Source organism: Cajanus cajan, chromosome 1 (assembly GCF_000230855.2).
Source record: "Cajanus cajan strain Asha chromosome 1, NIPB_CcT2T_4, whole genome shotgun sequence".
In the NCBI taxonomy this organism is placed as follows: domain Eukaryota; kingdom Viridiplantae; phylum Streptophyta; class Magnoliopsida; order Fabales; family Fabaceae; genus Cajanus; species Cajanus cajan.
Window position 1 is genome coordinate 82,633,600 of NC_138517.1, and position 21,693 is coordinate 82,655,292.

The following is a 21,693-nucleotide window of genomic DNA, read 5'->3' on the forward strand; positions in this document are numbered from 1 at the left end:
AAGAATAAAATTTTATTGTTATAAATAGAGAGAGAGAAAGAGGTATTTCACATAAGAAATTTTTAGACGCAGAAAATGAAAATTTTCAATGAAAACTCTTGGATTACGATAAAAAAAAAAAAATTAAAAAAATTTGCGGATAGAATTGAAATTTATATATAAACTCATCTTATTATCAATGATATTCTCTAGTGCATACAAGATTGATATCTCCGTTTCAACATAATTCTTAAATACTAAAATTTGAATCTTCAATATCATCTTAACTAAATGACACACATGTATCAATTAATGTTGGTATTATTATTATTATTATTATTTTCATTAATTTTACTGTCGTATGTTACCACTATCATATCGTGGTCATAAATATTAATTAATTAATAATAAAAAATGTGTGTAGACGGCACAAGATTCTTTACCGTTTTAGTAGTTTTGTTAATTATCATGAGGGAAAAAGGGTTACGCAATTGATTAAATTAACTAAGCCCGCACGTGATGCTAAAATTAAATGGAAGAAAGAGCAAGCCAATTATCCCAAGTCCAAGATTCCAATGGCATATGTGTGTTCACACTCACTCCCAAAGATGCTCCCTCAACCCCCATTTCACACACCCATGGACCTAATCAAGTAACCTTAGTTCATCATGGGTCCTACACGGTATACATAGCCAAAACCATATAATTAAATTTTATTTGGTCAACAAAGCTTACCTCTTCAGCCATACACATCTATGAAATTGAAATTGGCCAGATCTATCTGCCACATGGGGTATCGATAAATCCAATATTCTAATTAAATTCATTAAAAAGTCAAATTACCAATCACCCACTTCTCTTACATCACCCCTATAAATATGAAAACCTCCACACCTCATAAATCTCTCTCATCATTCCATTTCACAATCTTCAACATATATAAACAAAATAATAATCTACCTATATATATATATATAAATGGGAAACTGTTGTGCCACGGAGTCGGCTATGGATTGGGGTGGTGACGATTGGGGTTCTTTGTCGTCTAAGCAAAGTAAGAGAAGGATGATGAGTTCAAGGAAGGTGTTTGATGAAGTTCATGGGGTGAGCTTGGGGAACGTGGAGAAGGAGAAGCTCTTAGGTGTGCTGAGAGCTTCTTCTGATGCCAATGGGAAGGTGAAGATTAAGATCTCCAAGAAGGAGCTGGCAGAGTTATTGGGAGGGAAAGAGAAGAAGCAACAAGGTGAAGGACACGCTTCTGCAGAACAGGTTCTGGCTCGTTTGGTACACGCTAGAGACCACGATGCTCATCATAGGCCATGGAGGCCTGTGCTACAAAGCATACCTGAGGTTAATTAATTAATTTCATGATATCAAAAGGTGGTGGTGGGGTGTGTAGTGTAGTGGTTGAGACTCGAGAAAGGTTTAGGTTTCTACTTGTACAAAATATATCCAACTTAGTTAGTTGCCCAGGATTTTTTTTATTTGTTTTCACCTTGTATTCTCTTGTAAGGCTGGGAATGTGTGATTTGTATATTCGTGATTTCTGCAAATGAAATCTGAAGACTAGTGAGTTCCTTGTGTAAAACTCGATAGAAAAACGGAAGTTACTGTTTTATTATATTACAGATTATGCAGTATATATGTATATATATATATGATTATATGGTTTCAATTTGGCTATTTAATTTATGTATACGTACTGACTCCAATCACACTAGAGGAATTAAGAGACCAAATCAAAGAAGTTTCGTGTACTGTATCATCATTCATCAATCATGACGTGAACAAACCTGTACAGAATAAATAGATATAATCTGATTGTCTTTTCCATCGTTTCACCCGTGGTGTAGTTATTCATTCATTTCCGGTTTCCACTTCGAAGGTCGATAGCATTTGTCCTTTTGCTTTTGTTTTATTTTCTTTTATTTCTAATTTATTTTTCATCACAACTGTACGATCGATGAATGATTTCTGGATATTGTTGATGTAAAATTGACATGGCACTCCTGATTAATTACTAGTTGAATGAATCTATATGCACTACAAAAGATCTAGCAACTCCTTGGTTATTTATGCTGACTAATCATTGAACTGAAATATGATTGACTACAAGAGGGAATAAACATGCAATCTTATTGAACTGAAATATTGATTTTCATAATAGTATTAATTCTGTTACCATAAAAATGAAAATCAATTATGCTTTTAGTTCATTATACATTAATTAAATTTGGTTTTCATGCCTTATATTAATACTATTATGATTATTATCATTGTGTCATTACTTTTGATGTAATCATTATTATCATAGACATTAATGTTTTTGGCTTTTTTTTTAATTTTATTCTTAATTTTTTTAATAAAATAATTTCATTTTTTTAGTGTGTTTAAACAACTTATTTTTAAAAATAAGCAATTTTTTTAATTAAGAAACAAATTTTATCTATTTCTTTAAAAAATAATTTTTTTAAGAAACACTTTTTTTTATACAATTTTTTAAGTTTAAACATATTAGTTTATTATTGACATCACCACTAAAAGGTTAAAATTGATCATTTCATTCTTGCATAAAAATAAAAGTTGAGAAATATATATATATATATATATATATATATATATATATATATATATATATATATATATATATATATATATCAAAGTGATTATAACGTTTCCAATTTCTAACACATAATACTTGGTTTTTAATTACTAGTCTTCACTCTTAATTTTAATAAACTTTGTATTATAACAGTAACGGTCGGTAAAAACTTAAAATAAATTAACTATATGTAATAGGTAGGAACTGAACTAATTATTTAATAAAAATAACTTAAAAAAGGAATATCAAATATAATTTCATTTTAAATTTTTGTTGTGTTTGAGCTCGATTTGAATTTTTGAGTTTGAAATATTAATGAGTTTTAGGAGTTAATAAGTCATGAATTTGAATTTGGAAATTCCAGTAGCCCATGTAAATCTAATGTCCACAGGTCCAGATGTCGATTGTTGAGGCCGAGTTGAAGGATGGTCAGAAGTTGGGCCTAGCTATTGCGGCCAGTTGGAATTATGTAAAGGATTACTTTTCCCACACCCATTTTACTATGTAAACTCTCACCTAATGTAAAAATATATAATTAATACTCCTTAAAAGCAAAAACTAATGCACACCCCCTCATCCCTTATTTGAAGCATCCTATGTCATTGAAATACCCCATGTCACTCTGATGAAAAATAAATATGTACCCACTTAGTTGGGAGAATTCACAACACAACTCAGCATGTAAATAGGTTGAATGTGAATTGTGAAGCACCAACCTCCAGTGCGTATTAATTTAATTGTGAAAATTAAAGTTCTTATTTAATGCACTTTTTTTTTCCTGTTAGAGTTTTACCTATTTTACCTTTTCATTCATATAATTTAAAGTAGATTTTTTTTAGTTTTTATATTTATATTTTTTAAAAAAATTTAGTCTCTACATTTAAAATATATCTTTTTAGTCTATATATTTATATTTTTATAATCATTTCAATCTATGTTGTTAAAAAAAATTACGTTATTTTTTTGTGTTGATATGATAGAAATATGAATTCGTATTAATTCAATTTTATGTGTTTGATGTTGAATTTAATTTATTGTAATTACTCTGAATTAAGTCTTTTAATACATCTTAACTCTTTTGTATTCCTATTTGTAATGTCAAGTGTCGAGACTAAAATGATTGAAAAAGAACTAAAATAGACATTGTTACAGAAAAAATAACGATAAAAGATAAAAGTATTACAAATCTACGATAATAAGGACTAAAAAAATTATCTTAAATTATAAGGACTAAAAAATATTAAAAAATATAACTATAGAGATCAGAAAAATATATTTTAAAAAATAGGAACTAAAAGATAAAATAAGTAAAATTATATATATAAAAAAAAATTAACCTTCTTTAATCGATTGATTTACATTAAATTCTCATTTCCATTGACTTCTTTAGTGTGTGTTTTTATTATTTGCTCTAATCTTCTTGCTGTGTGTAATTTTTTCCTCAAAACAAAATTCTACCAGTTTGTGCAAAGGACATCGTGATTATTATTATTTTTTCTTTTCATGTATGTGTTTTTCATACCTTTAAAAATTAAATTTTAGAATTATTCCCAAATCAATAATATAATTCCAAAGGTACAATTTTACACATTTTTTAAATTAAAATTAAAATAATAAAATGTTATTATACAATTTTTTCCTATGATTTTTTTAATTGTTTCATCAACAATTGGACATAAAAAAAATATCAAGTCAGTGTTATTAAAACTATACTGAGTCAATGAAGACATTAGATCAATAGGTTATTAATTAAATCAATGAATTACTAATTCATCTACATGAATCGATATATTATTAAATATATAATTTTATATTAATTATATAATATCAAATTAATTTTGTCATATACATGACAAAGTTACATGTTGATTCGGTGTATTCATCCTCTCTACAAAAGACTTGTCTTCAACTCTTGTTAAGTATGTAGTTTTCATAGTTTATCTGAATAATTCTTTTTCTTCTCAAGTCATTGGTTAAATCACAATTCATTCATAGTTTGATGATGTTATCTAGTAGGTTAAATGAATGTTTGATCTAAATGATTGACTGGACTGACCATGGTTTTGGGTCCGACTTTAATAACACTACATCCAACTTTAAATTGCAGTTTATCTTGTGAAGTTGGCATGTTAATTAATAAGTTAATTCGTGGGATCGAAAACATTTATAATTAAATTAAATGAACTAATGATGAACGTGTTTTTAAAATTTAATGTTTGTATTTTGTTTTATGACACTAAGTCCTTTCCTCAAAACTTTTTAATAGGTCTTGTGTTCTTAATTACTTTTTTACCCTAAACCTAAAGTTAAAATTCTTTTTATTTCTTTTGAAAAATTATATTGTAAACATAGAATTGAATGTGATATGTTAATCTATAATGTACATGTACGCTTACATAATACATCTTATCATTACTTTAAATTTAAATTTAATTAAGGAAATTACTATATAAAAAAATTCAAGTTAGAAAAATATTCAATCGTATAAAATTTTAATACTTTTCATTTAGTTGGATCCATCTTCAATTTTTTTTGCCTACTTACAAATAATTTCCTTTTTTAAAGTCTACAAATAACTTCCTTCTTTTTTAAAAAAAAGTCATTTGCTGTTGATCATGGGTAGATAATATGCTCAAAGACTATTTTATGAGTTAAAGTTAGTATGACTTATTATATAGAGTAGAGTTAGGATAACATTGTATTTCATGTAATTATGATTGTCACTGTCTGTTAGGTACAGTATTTTATATATGATATGTGAAATTAAAGGAGTGTGAGTATGTGTGTACGCAAGTGAATTCTACCTACATTATTAATGTTATACTCTATTAATGTTATGTTCTAAATAGAATGTGTGAATGTATTTTCACTTCTTATTCTGTTTGCAATTCTTAAAAATTGGAATTAGATTTTTAAAAAAAGAAGTAAAAGTAAAATTCTTAAAAATAAAAAGTTATATAAGGCGATTGTGATATTAAATGAGATAGGTTGTGTAAGGGTTGCAATAATTGTATGGAAGTTAGTGGTAGGTGAATTATGATGTTTGAAAAGCAAGGTGTTGATGAAGCATAAGCAGGTGATTTAGTGACATAAAATGGGAAAAGGCGTACTTAAAAAAGGCGATTAACGAAGCAGAAAGCAGAAAGCAGAAAGCAGAAGGAATAATCTGGAAATGAATGATGAATGGTCCGTTCCGTTTGCAATTAATGAGGCCATCTACCAACTGCCACAACAGTTGGCGCCATGAAACCCCGGTGAGCAAAAGTGAATTAGTCGTAATAAAAGGCAATGGGTGGCGTAAATGCGCTAATGGTGGGGTCTACTCTCTCTCACCGGACACCTATTACTGAACCACCCTCTCCCTCTCCCTCGCCCTCTCCATCTCCAATGCTCTTTTCCATGAATGCTTTCCCTTTCTGCACGATGCCCCACCTCTTCCTCTTCCTCCTCCGCCTCTTTCTCTTCCTCCGTAAGTCCCCTTTCTCACTTTTCACTTCCATGTCGCACCTTAGGGTTTTCCACTCGTTTCGCTTTTACTTTCACACCATAAATAAATAACTTACCTCCTCAATTTTGCTTTCAGTTTCAACTTAGATGCTATTACTATGTCTCTATTGCTTCCACACTCAGTTTTGCAATGCCTCACAAACCACCCCTTCCCCATTCCATTTTAGAGTGTAGGACACAACAAATACCTTTCGCATTTCGTTGCCAAGATCTGGGATATATGTTTACTGCTGTCAATTTCAATTATACTCCAAGGTTGTCTTTTTAGTAATGGTAGTGTTCGCTGATGAGTACAGTCTTTCATTTCTCGCTGTCGAACAAATTTGACTGCTTTTGTGTTGTAATATCACAGAGAGTTGAAACAAAATGAAATTGGTATCTGGAAGCTTTTACTAGTGGAACGGAATTCGTTAATGTTGAGTTGGACTTACCTTTCCATGCTTAAGTAGTACTAGTACCTTTTAACCATAAGATATGTGCTCGCATTCACGTGCTTCAATTGTTGGCTGTTTTTATTTGCAACTCTTTTAACACAACACAATGCTTGAACTATGGCTGCTTTTGTTTGTAACACTTTTTAGCACAACATAATGCTTGAACTGTGGCTGATTTTATTTGTAACTCTTTTAACACAGCATAATCTTTGTAATTTCTTGTATGTGATTCCTTTCTTTGCGAACTCATTCTAAGTGAGTGACAAGAGGGAGAGACGTGTACACAAAGGCAAAGATACACTCTTATTTGTGTTTTGGTGCAGGTGTACTTGAATCCCATAGCAGTAGATTTGATTATTTAGAAGGTCGTGTACGACTGAATAACCATGTGGCTTCTATGCTCCCCAAAATCTCACCTCTTGGTGCTCCACAACCCTTCCTTCCTCTTGCACCTTCACCATTGGCTCCATTTACCAATACCTCTGAACCAAAATTATCAGGTTCTTTCCTAAATGACTTCTGTGGTTATTTTGGATTTTCAAATGCTTGAGTTTGGATGTTCTTTCCCCGGCTCTCTTACTGTCTCTATCCATGTATCTTGCAGGACTCTGCACTCTGAACTTTACTACCGTAGAAAGTTTGATAAGTGTGACAGCAATTGATTGCTGGGAAGTTTTTGCACCATTTCTGGCTAATGTAATATGTTGTCCCCAACTGGAAGCCACTCTCACAATTCTTATTGGTCAATCCAGTAAATATTCTGATGTACTTGCCTTAAATGGGACCGTTGCTAAACATTGCCTTGCAGATGTGGAACAGATTTTGATGGGCCAGGGTGCCACTAGTAACCTAAAGCAGATATGTTCAATCAATTCTTCAAAACTCACTGAGGCATCTTGCCCGGTAAAAAATCTGAATGATTTTTATGACATGGTGGATACTACTAAGCTCCTGACTGCCTGTAAGAAAATTGATCCAGTGAAAGAATGCTGCTACCAAGTATGTCAGAATGCTATATTAGAAGCAGCTACAACAATTGCATCAAAAGGTTCTGATGTTTTGGCCATAGATGCACCACAAGTTCAACCTGAGCACTCAATTCGGGTCAATGATTGTAGAAATATTGTTCTCCGGTGGGTAGCTAGTAAACTTGAACCTTCTCAGGCCAAGAAAGTTCTCAGAGGACTGTCTAATTGCAACGTGAACAAAGGTCAGTTTCAGTAAAATGGTATATCAATCCTTAGGGGAAAAGGTTGAGTAGATTCTGAGTTGGGGTGTTTTTCGATCATGATTTATTTTCTATCTAGCTCTAGATGAGAAACCTTGTGGAAACTCAAATCAGTCAAATGTGCAATGGTCATCCTGTGATAATTCTAGGAGATTATAGCTGATTGCATTAGGTTCCTTTTAAATGATGCTAATCTTCTGGCCGCTTAATATTGGCTTTCTTTTACATATTCTGTGTCTTTTGCACCAGTTTGTCCACTGGTTTTCCCTGACACGAAGCAAGTTGCCAAGGGTTGTGCGGATGGGATGAGTAACAAAACAGCCTGCTGTAATGCTATGGAAAGCTATGTGTCTCACTTGCAAAAGCAGAGCTTCATCACGAACTTGCAAGCTTTGGACTGTGCAGAAACTTTGGCAACGAAATTGAAAAGATCAAATATTACTGCAGATGTTTATGGTCTTTGTCACATAAGCCTTAAAGACTTCTCCCTCCAAGGTTAGTTTCTTTGCTCTTGTTGGTATGCTCAGCTCACACTTTACCCATAATTCTTAATACCTGATATTAATATTTTTTCTTTTCTCTCATTCAACTTGGTGCGGAAATTGACAATGTGGATACTTCAGTTGGAAATCAAGGTAATTCTGCAATGTACATTGTGTCAAATGTCAATATAAATTATTTGCCAATGCCACATTTGGGGGACGGTATGGGCGGAAAGGGAAGGGGGTTCAATTAAGAAAAAGTGTTAACTTTTGGAAATGCATTGTTTATCCATCATTGAAGTCTTTTTTTTTTTTTTTTTTATGCTCTTGTAATAATTGTCTGCTGAGACACGACTTGCTACGTTATTTTCCGTCTTGAATTGATGTTCTACTGGGAGGTGACTTGTTATATTGTCTACCCTAAACAGAGGCCGGTTGTCTATTACCTAGTTTGCCTTCAGATGCTACATTTGACAGGATTTCTGGGATCAGCTTCCTTTGTGATCTAAATGATAATATTCCAGCTCCCTGGCCTTCTACATCTCAACTGGCCTCTTCATCATGCAATAAATGTACGTACATCACCCATTTGAATGTTTATATAATTATGAGTGGCAAACTGATCTTTATTTAATTATTTATTTTTGTTGCTATTCATTGTGTAAGATGTTAATTTTTTCGTAAACTTCTGATAATTCTACCTTATTGGAACTGCAGCTGTCAACATCCCTGCTCTTCCTGCAGCAGCAACAAATCAAAGTTGTAAGAGAACCTTTTCTACTTGTACTGTTTATTAAACTTGATTATATGATTGTCAAAGATATCTAGTGTTTAACAGGGTTTGGTTGGAAGGGAGGGTAAGGGAGAAACTTTTAAAATCTTTTCTTGTTTGTTCAATTTTTTGGAGGGATGGGGTCAAAATTTCTTCTAACCCAATTTTAGCTCCCCTCCAATATAGGAGGAGATTTGGAGGGCAGGAGGAAATTTTAAAACATTTTAAATATAATATCCAAAATATCCTTATTTGCGTTATTAAATTTAAAAATAAGGATAAATAAGTAAATTGATTTTTAAATTTTGTCCCATTTTCTTAGAAACCAAATAAGAAAAAGCTACCTCCTCTCCTCTCCTCTCCCCTTCTTTCAACTAAAAACAAAATTTATATCCCCTCACCTCCTTTGAACCTAATGGACCTAAATGTCTCTTAGGATGAGCTATATGTTCCTTAAAGAAAAGATTACACGGGTTCGTGTATTGCATTGGATCTAGGCATGGCAATCGAACCCGCTCCCGTGGGTACCCGCTCGAACCTGTCCCGATTTGGATGGAAAAACCCGTGTTTATCAGGTTCGAGTTCGGGTTTTCTCCCAATTGATAAAATCGGGAGCGGGGACGGGGAGGTTAATACCCACTCTGCCCCTGCCCCCGCCCCACTTAATAATATAACTAAAAAATTATTTTTATATATATATAAACTAAAATTAGAAATATTTATATGTAAAAATTTATATTATTTTACTTTCTTTTTTTTTTTAATTTGTTCATATTTATTTTAAAAAAAAAGAAAAAAAATAGGAGTGGGGGTGAGGGCGGGGCGGGCAAACCCGAACCCCGCCGGAGGCGGGGATGGGGACCCATATTTTACTCCCAGCAGGTATTGGGGGCGGAGGCGGTTTAAATTTACGTTACCCGCCCCCGTCCCGCCCTGTTGCCATGCCTAATTGGATCAGTTTTTTGGGAAAAGCTACCGGATCCAACATAATCGGTTTTCTTACAATGTCATTCAATGATTTGGTTCAAAGTGTAAATCTCGTCCAATCTAAAATTGTTGAATGGAATTGGTTTTCCAGTTTTCTTTAAAATATATTTTTAATATGAAAAATGAGCTAGTTTTGATTTTGATTTCTATAAAAAATTTGTTTTTTATCTCTCTGAAATCTGGAATAATTGATTTTGGTCTTTGTAAAAATGAGTAAATTTTGGTTTGTCCTTATAAAATACTTCTCTTTATTTTTCATCACTCTAAAATCTAAAATCACTATGTTTAATGTCTTTTTTGATTTCAAGGTAGATAAATAACATACTTTAAGATCTTTTTTTTTTTTTTTTTAAATATGTCGCATGCTAACATGTTATCATAGATAGTTCTAACTTCTAAGCAATGTTTTCAAACTCAGGCCGGTCATTAAACCGGTTTAAACATCGATGCAATGTTCAATGGTTATTTTCTAATACTAAAATAATATTAAATAAATATAATATCATAAATTTTATAACACTAAAAATTAAAATAAAATGTTATTTATAAGTTCTTAATATTTAATATACATGGAAAATCATAAAATAAATATGATATAATATTTAAGTTTAAATTTTAATAAAATATAACAATGTTTGTTAATAATTACAAGCTTACATCTAGAATAAAAAGTATCAAATTAATATAATGTAAATTATAAAAAGTAAAGGTTAAAATTTACAAATTAACTTAAATGATTAAATTATATTTATAAAAATATTAAAAATAAGTTATTCTAATTTATAATTTTTTTATCAAATATTTATTTTTATTAAAAAATACTTTAAATTAAATTTTAAAAATTAAATTTTTTTTTTTTTTTTAACTAGACCGGTTAAATCTGGATTCACCGAATTTGACTGGTTCTGGACCAGTTTTCTACTGGTTCGTTACAAAATGGTTTTCTGAACCAACCGAACTAGTTAAGGACCAATTCCTGATCAAACCAATCTGACAAACCAGTTTGATTCAGTTTTCAAAACCATGATAATATGGACTAAAAATAGTAATTTTAAATTTTAGAGAGATGAAAAATATTTTTTTTACATAGATTAAAATCAAAATTTGTTCATCTTATAAAAGCCAAAAACATATTTAAGTCTTATTTTAATAAGTAAATTTGTCGAAATGCAGAAATCTAATTTCATCAAAATAAATCAAGTACAAATATAAACTTATTTGTTAAAATACAAGAATTACATGTTCAAACAAATTTATCTTAGTATATCAAAATACAATCTAAATTCTAAATATAGTTTCAAAATTATTTCTCAATCATGTATATATGTTCAAATTTAATGACAAAGTTCCTAAATAAATACGGATAACATAAGAAATTCTTAGGATTTAAAACACACCGGCAACTTCGATTCATTTTGTATTGAATTGGTTTTCAAATTTGAATCCCCCAACACAATTCAAATTTTATATTTTTTGGTTTTCCAGTTTATTCACATTTTGGAGTCAAAATTTTTTTTTTTTTTCCAGTTTTAATTGGAGTGATTAGTCTGAATACCTCTGTTAGATTGGAACTGTTAACTAAAGAAATTTTAGAAATTGGAATGCTGTCATCTCATAAAAGGAAAGAAAAAACTGAATATTGAGAAATTATTCACACTGAATGTCAGAAAAGAAAATACATGTTTATATAGAAGAAAGATGGGTTAGCAGTAACAGCTAACAGAGAGGAAAAACCAAAAAACCATTCTTCTAACTAACTAACCTACCGAGCCTATTTACAATGATGCAAAGTTATATTGACTTTTACAATAACTACTCTACTGAGTAACACCAGATCTTTGATTTGAGCATATCCATTAATTTGGTGTCAACCACTGACCGACTGTATTTTATGTTCTGCAGGCCTCTACAGCCGTGACACTCTGTTTCTTGTGCTTGTTGCTTTGTCGTTTCTCTTGATGGCGACCGTGTAATTATGAGGGTTTCCTTGTTAAATGAAGCTTTCCTAGTTCTTCAACCAGGATAGATTTTGCCTGGGTGTTGTGCCAAAGATTAATTATTTGTGACCGGTTCTATGAGAAAGAGAAATTTCAGCTGGAGGTGATGTCCAATCTGTTTCGGATCATATTTATTCACAATTCTTATTGTGTGCTTGTGTAATAAATTTTTTGTATATAGAAAATTTAGGAAGGATAGGCTATACAGGAACTTATTGAGATTGATATGTAAACCTGGATTTTGCAGTCGAAGAACGTTTTGTAATCATCCATTTCAAGTATAATAGGAATTGCCAGTGCTATATCTCTTAGAGAAGTATTCTTTAAGGGGTTTGTTTTCTTTGGCCAGTAAATTGGAGAACAAAGATAAGTTTTAGGACAAAACTTAGATGTAACTTCATGAATGCTTTTGATATTGTTATTTAATTAGAATTAGAGTTTTATTTTGATGGTTATATAATAAAGATTTCTATTAATTATCAACGTAGATTATTGACGTAAAATTTTAGTTTGACTCAAATTTTGTTATAAATTTTCATAATAATTTCATTGTGTAGCATATCCTGTGAGTAACTGGGCAGTACTATGACAGTTACAATGATTCGCTTTTTCGTTATCCCTTAATTTTTGATCAGTTGGCATCAAATCTTTTGGTCACGTCTCTTGACTGCAAATTATAAGCAACGTGGGCACTAACAGGAGCATAAAAAGTAAGAGATGTCACCATGCAACAAACGAAATCATATTTCACAGCTTAAATAGTTCCTATACTATAACATGACTTGATCTTGCTGTCAAAAAAAAAAAAAAAAAGATGACTTGATCTTTAATTAAGAAAAAAAAAATCGTATTGTTTAAGAGGTTGATTTATTCTGGATACATGTTTGACTGTTAGTTGTCCACCGGTACCAAGAATTTAGCAAATGAAAGGACAAGTGCTGACATTGTGATAAAAATAAAAGGGTTGCTATAAACACATCTTGTGTCTGCACTACAAGATTTGGACAAGTAATACAATTCTGCTGCTAAATGTTGTGAGAGTAATTATTCACATATCCATATTTACCATCTTGTGTTTGTCGTATTTTTTGTGGCTGCATCCCAACTCTATTGATCAGTATGGTGAAGACCATTATATCTATGTCATGCAAGGTTGTATCATGGATATTTCTTTTTCAGCTTCGCTGAACATATTTCTCAAGCCCAATAGGAAAATTCTATACGAGAAAAATCACATGTTAAAAAATTAATTTAAATAACATTAAAAGTCTCATAGAAGCACCTTTGTTCTTCTTCAGTTCGATGCATGTATTTATTGTATGGAGCATGAACGAGTCATTAGAGTTATTTGATAACTCGACGTAATTTGACTTCACAAGAGTGGTTTCCAATATCTTGTATTGGAATTTTCCGATTTTGGCTCCTAAAATTTTAAATAAATAATTTTAATTTTTTAAATATTACAATTGTGTGATTTTGATTTTTCAAATTTTAATTAAACAACTTTAGTTCCTCAAATATTATAATCGTACTATTTTAGTTTTTTAAGTATAATAATTGTAATATAAACTAAAATTGCTCAATTAAAATTTTTGGAACTAAAATCGCACAATTCTTATTGTTCAACCTAGAGCTGTCAAAACGGGCTACCCGGCCCGGCCCACCACGGGTTGGCCATTTGGTGGGTCAACCCAACCCGACTTATTTATCAGTGAGCTCAAAAAAATCGAGCCCGGCCCGGCCCACCACGGGTTGGTAGGTTAAACGGGTTGGCTCACCTTTAAAAAAATAAATTTTTTTTTTCTTAATATACAACTAAAGCCCAAAAATTTAAACTTATTTTAAAAATATGAGATTCTTAATTAAGACATCCTTAAATGAATTATTCATCCCAAATATTAAATGATAATTTTAAATACAATCAAATCAAATCTAAATAATCTCAAATAGATAAATATAATCCAAAATTATCTTAAACTTCAAATACAATCCAAAATCACAAAAATTACAAATCACAATCCAACATTAAATTATTATTGTCTCATGTTGGACTGCTCCATGACCTAATAATTATTATATTTTTTCAAAAAAAAAGTTAATCACGGGTTGGTGGGCCAGCCCGGCTCACCACGGGTTTAACCCGGGTGAGCCGGGTTGGTGGTGAGCCGGGTTCAAATTTGACCCGTATTAAAATTTTCAAATTTTTTTTAACCCAACCCGGCTCGAACCCGTGGTGAGCCGGGTTGGCTCGCCGGGCCAAGCCCATTTTGACAGCTCTAGTTCAACCACTCATCTACCTTTATATTATAGACATAATAATTTATATTATAATATAAGATTTTTTTAATATTAATATTTTTAAATAATAAATTTCAATTTAGAAATAAAGATGATATTGAATAGTATATTAAACAAGATAAGAGGTTATGAAAAACTCATACAAACGCTCTTGTTAAATAATAACATTAAAAATGATTTCATTCAATTTGATTATTTTAATTTATGAAAAATGCTACCAACATTTTTTTTTAATACTTTCTTTTTAACATTCTTTATTATTATTGACAAAGATTCATTAAAAGTAGTAACTTTTGTAGGTTTTGCATTTCATTTAATGATTCTCTATTTTGATTTAGTGGTAAAACCCATTAAAATTTGTGATTTTTAACCAATAAAATAGATGATGGAGGATCATGCTTGAAGATCATAGGACCTTTGACAAGGTCTATGATTAGGAGATTAGAGGAAGTTACTAAAGAGGATGATGTGATTTATGAATATAAAGTATATGTTCTCCTAGTTGTTTAGTCTTCTATTATATATGTTATTTTTTATCTTGTATTTTGGGTCAAGTAGTATAAGAATTTTTGTCCTTGTATAATTTTTCCGTAAGGGTGTAATTAGTAGTTTAGAGGAGGTGCAACTAGCTTAAGTCATAGGGCTTAGATGGCCCAAACTTTTTCCATGGTCCATAGGTTTGGATGTTTACTTGCTTATGCAAGTAGTTTGGATGTCCAAACCTAGCCAATTTAGCCATCCAAGTTGTTAAATAAGTCACATAGCTTTGATAATGACATCTCAACAAACTTGTTAAAAGTAATAATTATTTTGTTAGTTGTAATGATTATGTTAGGTAGTTGGAGTTAACTTAAACTAACCTAGGTTGCTTATAAATTAGGATTAACTTAGTTTATTCCATAAGCTTCTAGACACTTAATCAGGGTTGGTTAGCTTAAGTACAAAATAGCTAATCATGGTTACAATTGACCATGGTTAGTTTAGCTTGCATCATAAGCCAACCAAGTCCTATATATGATTTTTTCTTGTACTGGTCGAATAGTTTTTGAGCATTTTATTGAGTTAGATGAATTTTTCTCTAATTCTCTCTCTCAAAGCTTGTTCCTCTCCTTAAAAATTCTTCCTTTTCTCTTATCATCTCTTGAGTGTGGTGAGAATTTGAACGAACTTATCACTTTATAAGAGTGTGGCGTCACCATGGGAGATCCTATCTCTTCCATGTGTGTTTAGCATGGCTTCTAACTCCTTAAGAAGTCATTGTAGGAGCTTAAAGGAGTCCAAGAAGCTAAAGATCCTATATATGATTTTTCCTTGTATTGGCTAAACAGTTTTTGAGCATTTATTGAGTTAGATGAACTTTTCTCTAATTCTCTCTTTCAAAACTTGTTTCTCTCCTTGAAACTTGTTCCTTTTCTCTTATCCTTTCTTGAGTGTGGTGAGAATTTAAAGGGACTTATCACTCTACAAGAGTGTGGCGTAACCAAGGGAGATCCTATCTTTTCTATGTGTGTTTGACATGACTTCTAACACCTTAGTAAGCCATTAAAGAATCTTGAAGGAGTCCAAGAAGCTAAAGATCTATCCTAGAAGCTTGAAAGAGAAACTACATCAATCTAATCTCTCCTTGAGGTTTTCATTAATAAAAAGTATTGGTAAGAAAGTGTAAAAGATTGTTTCATTATTTCTCTTAACTTATATATAGGGAGAGAATGTTATCGTTCAAAATAATAAATAGGTAGGGTTAACCTAATTAGTTTAATGAATTTTAAAAACACCTTAAGATTTAAATTTTAAAAAAATATTAATGCTATCTAAATCACTATTTAAAAAACACATTAATGGAAGAAAAAAAAATAAAAGTTTTAAATTGAATAATGAAAAGGCCAAATTAGCAAATACAAGTGGTAGATCAATCCCACCTTCTAAATTGGTTATGTGCAATTAATTGAGTTGGTTCTAAATTTATATTCTAAGATAGTAGCAAATTTTATCACAAATCCATTAATGAGTCAACTATCATATTATCAACACACCAAACACAATATTGTCAGGCATGAGGAGGCATATTGAGAAAATATAAGCCATGTATTGATTAGTGTTATAGTTAAATTCATGTATATAAGGGAAAAAATCTTCACTTTGAGAAACGTTAGCAACATTTTTCTCTAACACTCTTATAAGATCCACCAAAAATATATGATTTTTAATAATTTCAACTAATGGTAGAGAAATTATTAAAAAAAAGTATTAAATAAAGAATCCTCATATTATAAGTTAATCAGAAATGTGATGTCTTTAATTATTTCAGTATTGTCCTTGTATCTTTATTGTAAAATTAGTAGGATATTACAAGTAGTTTTTGGACCATTTAAAGTAGATATATCTCATTTAATAACATTTTTTTTGTAATTCATCTTTTAAATCACTTCTAAAATTATTTCATGTTATTAGATCATAAATGTCTAATAAATCAATTAGGTTGTTCAACATGGATATGGTCATTTTTATCATAAAAATATTTAATTTTATCATGATATTCATCTATATTTTTATTATTTTTAATTGAAATATCAGACTCTTCATTATTTTTATATGATTTTTCATTCCCAAAATTTTTAGATCTGAAGTCTAGATTATCTAGATTTGTATCATTTCGAAGAAAAATTATAATATGTTTAACAAAAAATATTATTGAGAGCACCTTTTGAGAATCAATATCAATTCTAATTTGTTTATTTCTTTTCTATTTTAGATGAGTAAAAGGTTGTTTTCTATGCAAATATAGACACAAAACTAAATTATCTATATATGATTCAAATTATGGGTCTTTAATGAATAAATAACAATGAAATGAAACAATAGTACCTAATTGCTTACTTTTAAACCTTCACCTTGAATTTCTAGTTTGTTGTAATGGAAGAATAAGATTAACAATGATAGCATATTACCAAAAATTTTGAATTCCTAATTTATTGTAATGGAAGAAAAAGATTAACAATGATGACACATTAACAAAAATTTCAATGACTAACAACTAAAGGTTTTTAATTTGATTTTAATATTTTAGCAAGCATAAGAAACCACAATTAAGAGAATAGAAAGAGTGATCTTTATTTATTAACAATATAAGAGAAATATAAAATAAGAAAAATTAAAGAAAATAAATCGATAATATGTTATATTATATATATCACTTAAACATTATCAATTTATTTTTTTTAAAATTATAAGTAGATTGTTATTGCAAAATAAAAACTTCACATATCTATTCATTAATTGTTGCTGATTAATTCATTTTTTATAATGATATTTTATATAATTTAATTATATAAATTTTTTTAATATATTTATATAAATTAAAAAAAACTTGGTATCTCTCTTAAAAATAAAAATAAGATCTTAGACGGTTGCCCACTTTAACCGTACTGAGGACCGTCACTATATACAATCATCATACACATTTTATTTAATCATCTGTATACATTTTGTAATTACATTCTTGTAATCCTACTATTCTTTTGTATAGTGGAAGAATCTCCATATTGGAGAATTTAACTCGTGTGCTCCCATTACTACCTCTAGAATTTTCTAGAACATTCTAGAGAATCCTAGATAATTGTAGAATTCTCTAGAAGCTTGTGGAATAGTGTGGAACCCTCTGGAACATTCTAGAGATGTGTGGAGCCTTCCGGAACCTTATGGAAGAGTATAGAAGGATATAGAAGGAAGTAGAGATTCCTGGAATGTGTGGAGCATTCTAGAGAACCAGTCTCAACCCTTGATCCCCACCATTCATTTTGAAGGTGGAGTAGTATAAATAGGGGTAGGAGGCTTCATTCCTATCCATCAAAGCCAAGAGTGAATCCACTTCTTAGAGTGAGAAAGTGAGAAAGCCTCTTTGTGAGAGAAGAGAGATAGTCTCAAGTTTGAGTGTGCCACCATAGAGTGAGTCAATTTTGTAATTACATTCTTGTAATCCTACTATTCTTTTGTATAGTGGAAGAATCTCCATATTGGAGAATTTAACTCGTGTGCTCCCATTACCACCTTTAATTTCTAAGTGTCTATCTTAACTTCACGAAGCGGGAAAGTCCGAGTTTTCCCAACACATTTTAGTGCATGTCTGGTTTCCGACTTATGAGCACACGTCTAGATAATTTTTCACGTCAAATTCCTCTAAGATGTAGAAGCAAGTTCAACTTTGCTTCAATTACGTGACACACAAGCAAAGACTCTTAAAAGAACTTCAAAATTTTCAGTTGCAAAACAATTAATTCCTTCTATGATTTCTAATGGTCAATGCATGACAAAAACGTAAAAAACGAAGTTCTCACTGTCAACACTCTGCAGACATTCTAAGCAGGTTGAAAGTATTACATACAAAAATGCTGTATCTTCTGAGTTATGACTTTGAGACTCCGAAAGATCCTCTGAACATTAAAATTTTGAAAAATTAAATATAATAAATATTTTATTATATATTTTTAATCTTTCAGAGGTATAGTTTCAGCTATTTAATTATTCGGATGAAATAGCATTCTTCATTATAGGTAATTTCTCGATATATTCACCCTTTGAGTCTATCGTACAGATGTGGGTAGTTTTGTTGGTTCCATATATAATATATATTGCAGTTACAATGTCTTAATAGAAGTTCAAATTTTTTCACTTCAAAACAAAAGGTCTTCAATGATATTTCTAACAGTCAATACATAAAAAATAAAAATAAAAAATCTATGTCTAACAGTCAACACACATAACAAACCTGATGCCATACTAAAATAAATAATAATAATAATAATGTGATGCCATCGGATCCGGACTAGGTTAAATGTTACTTTCTCATCGGAGTGGCTATCACATTAATGGATGTTGCTCCCTTGTTAGCAATATTTTTTGTGGCATAGGTCAAAATTATTTTACTTTCTCATCTACGGCTAGCTTTGGGCTTTTTCGTCCAAATAAATAATAAAAAATTACACACAAAATAAATTTTAAAAAAAATTAATTACCATAATAGATGATTTTGGACACATAAGCAAACACGTAGCATAAAAAATGCAGGTTAGGACGAGTTTTAGATGGCACCCTACCCCAGGCGCATTTATTAGATGATGTGGCATGGAAACATAACCCATCTTCATTGTATATGAGAATGGGGAACAAAAGTATACTTCCATGATAATCTTTTTTAGATTATACTTGTTATAAATATTAAAAAATAAAAGTAGTTTAATTTGAAATTTATTTATATTAAAAAATATTTTCCTCTATGCAAGCCCTGGAATACATTCTCCTCTATGCAACGAATGAAGTAAAGCACAATGCAGACGAGATTGAGTAACTGATTTTTTTTTTATATGGCTACATATTGGAATATGAATTTGATTAAACAGTATATATTTATTAACAGTGAACACTCTAGCATATTAAACATAAATAATGAAAATAATTTTAAATTAAAGAATATTAAATTACAGCAGTTAGCCGTCAATTTGAATTAATAAAATAAAGTATCAAATAATTTTTAAATTTTTTAAAAATTTACAATTTTGATCTATGTATTAAAAACTTTAAATTTAACAGTTGGATCGTTGAAACTTGATATAGAGCATGAGTTATTGAGCAAAATAAATCTAAATATACTTACTTTTGAAGTAAATGGATCTTTCCTCATTAATTATATTTATTGCACTGAACATAACCCTAGCTATGACATAAGATTAAGTTATCTTAGTGTCAATCACTTAATGGACAATAATATGAAGCATTCATTAATTTTAAAATAGATCCTTTTTTTTTCTTTCAATTTCATAAGGAATGAGTAATCTAAATCTTCTACCATAAATCTTGCTTTTATGATTAAATTGTTAAACTTAAAAATGACTTAATCTCATTTGTAATTATAACTATTTGTTTTTAATATTCATAATTTTTTAATCGTTAAAATTAAATCACTTACAACAAAAATATGATGTGACATTAATTTTTATATATATTACTGTAAAAAAAAATTTCTTAAAAACATGTATTTTTGTTAGAGACAATTTTGTTTAAGATTTAAATTTTTTTTAATATATATCTTATTCCAATACCATTAAACTTAATATGTATATAATTAATTGTAGATAATCCTTTTAATAAATTTATGATAATTTTAATATTATTTTAGAATTTGAGTTTCGTCTTAATTTAACTTTATTTAATTGACTTGTAAAGTCTCTTTACTTATATACTTTTTTTTCGTTAGTCTTATTTTTAATCAATCAATATAAAATTTGAGTTTTTTTTTTCTCAATATTTTCCATCTAATTTCTTCCCGATATATGGCACGTGAAGTTTTCGTCACGAGAAATGTTCACTACTCTTTAATATTTAGCTACTGTACTATATAAGTCAATAACTTGATGGGAACTTGCCTAGAGGACATTTGGTGTACAATTATATAGTGGCAGTAGTCATCAATTATCGGTCTTATTATGTGACCTATTTTAAGTACATGCATGCACTCATGATTCACGAAATGTGTCTCCCGCTCGTGTATCCTATGTTGATGTTGGTCATTATATAACACGCCTTCCCATATGCCAAGTTTGTCACGTATGCCACATCTTCCAACAAATGCGGGAGCTATCTGAAACTCGTCCTAGTTCCCTACATTTTTTTATGTCACGTCCCATGTGTCTAAAATCACCTATTCCGATAATTAATTTTTTTTTAAAATTTATTTCATGAATTTTTTTTTTATTTATTTAGACAAAAAAGCCGCTAGCTTTGTGTTTTAAAATTAATTTATTTTTTAAAAATCTACTCCTGTAACATTTTTACAGCTATTTCAAAATTTAAGAGAGAAATAAAATTGGATATAGAATACCCATGTGCTAGAGTTAGGGAGATCGATTTGGATTTCACTACCTTGCATGCATGCATTTTCCCTATTTTTATATGACGAGAAAGGTGTTTATGGCAGTTGTAGGCAGTACGTCACGTATAGTATTATGTTGAATCCAATCGTTGACTCACTTTAATAGTGATGATATTAATATTATGATTTTTTGTTTTGTTTAATTAATTAAACCCTTTATTATATTAGTTGTCATCGTGTTCATCTTGTTAATTTCAGTGGGAAGAGTATGATCATCTGTAGTTTCAAAAGAAACCGTTGCATGTGCGGTTGTAAATGCAACATTTAATTTTAAGAATTTAATTAATAATACAACGAAATAAATGGATTGAATAAATGGGATTCAAACAATTTTAATTTTAAAATTGTTAGACTTTGAATTTTATATAGTTATTTTACACTGTAAACTTTCTATATTTATTCATATAACAATTTTCTATTAGGGTGTAAAAGATTCCATTATGAAAGGAATAGTTTTCACAAATAATCAATTGATGTAATAT

At 30.0% G+C, this 21,693-nt stretch overlaps 2 protein-coding genes across 3 annotated transcripts; both read left to right on the top strand.

The window, feature by feature from the left end:
* The first annotated feature begins 873 nt into the window (after nucleotides 1-873).
* Nucleotides 874-1,654, top strand: LOC109795278 (uncharacterized). Its single transcript, XM_020354732.3, has one exon. The coding sequence runs from the start codon at nucleotides 958-960 to the stop codon at nucleotides 1,336-1,338; it is 381 nt and encodes a 126-aa protein (XP_020210321.1). The 5' UTR covers nucleotides 874-957; the 3' UTR covers nucleotides 1,339-1,654.
* Nucleotides 1,655-5,585: 3,931 nt separating this feature from the next.
* LOC109795358 (putative GPI-anchored protein At1g61900) lies at nucleotides 5,586-12,612 on the top strand. Of its 2 annotated transcripts, none has more exons than XM_020354829.3 (8): nucleotides 5,586-5,835; nucleotides 6,846-7,022; nucleotides 7,127-7,732; nucleotides 8,000-8,245; nucleotides 8,374-8,385; nucleotides 8,661-8,804; nucleotides 8,950-8,994; nucleotides 11,894-12,612. In XM_020354829.3, exons 2-8 carry the CDS (start codon nucleotides 6,920-6,922, stop codon nucleotides 11,962-11,964), a joined length of 1,227 nt encoding a protein of 408 aa, XP_020210418.1. In that variant the 5' UTR covers nucleotides 5,586-5,835; nucleotides 6,846-6,919; the 3' UTR covers nucleotides 11,965-12,612. The 2 variants fall into 2 exon arrangements, with proteins under 2 accessions (XP_020210418.1, XP_020210417.1); XM_020354828.2 differs by lacking the exon at nucleotides 5,586-5,835 and adding an exon at nucleotides 5,842-6,050.
* The last annotated feature ends 9,081 nt before the right edge of the window (nucleotides 12,613-21,693 follow it).

Excerpts from the sequence above, each read along its gene's own strand:
- LOC109795278 (XM_020354732.3), top strand. The coding sequence starts at position 958 with ATGGGAAACTGTTGTGCCACGGAGTCGGCTATGGATTGGGGTGGTGAC.
- LOC109795358 (XM_020354828.2), top strand. The coding sequence starts at position 5,870 with ATGGGTGGCGTAAATGCGCTAATGGTGGGGTCTACTCTCTCTCACCGG. Across the intron at positions 6,051-6,845 it reads CCGCCTCTTTCTCTTCCTCC|GTGTACTTGAATCCCATAGC; the intron begins GTAAGTCCCCTT and ends GTTTTGGTGCAG. Across the intron at positions 8,995-11,893 it reads AGCAGCAACAAATCAAAGTT|GCCTCTACAGCCGTGACACT; the intron begins GTAAGAGAACCT and ends TATGTTCTGCAG.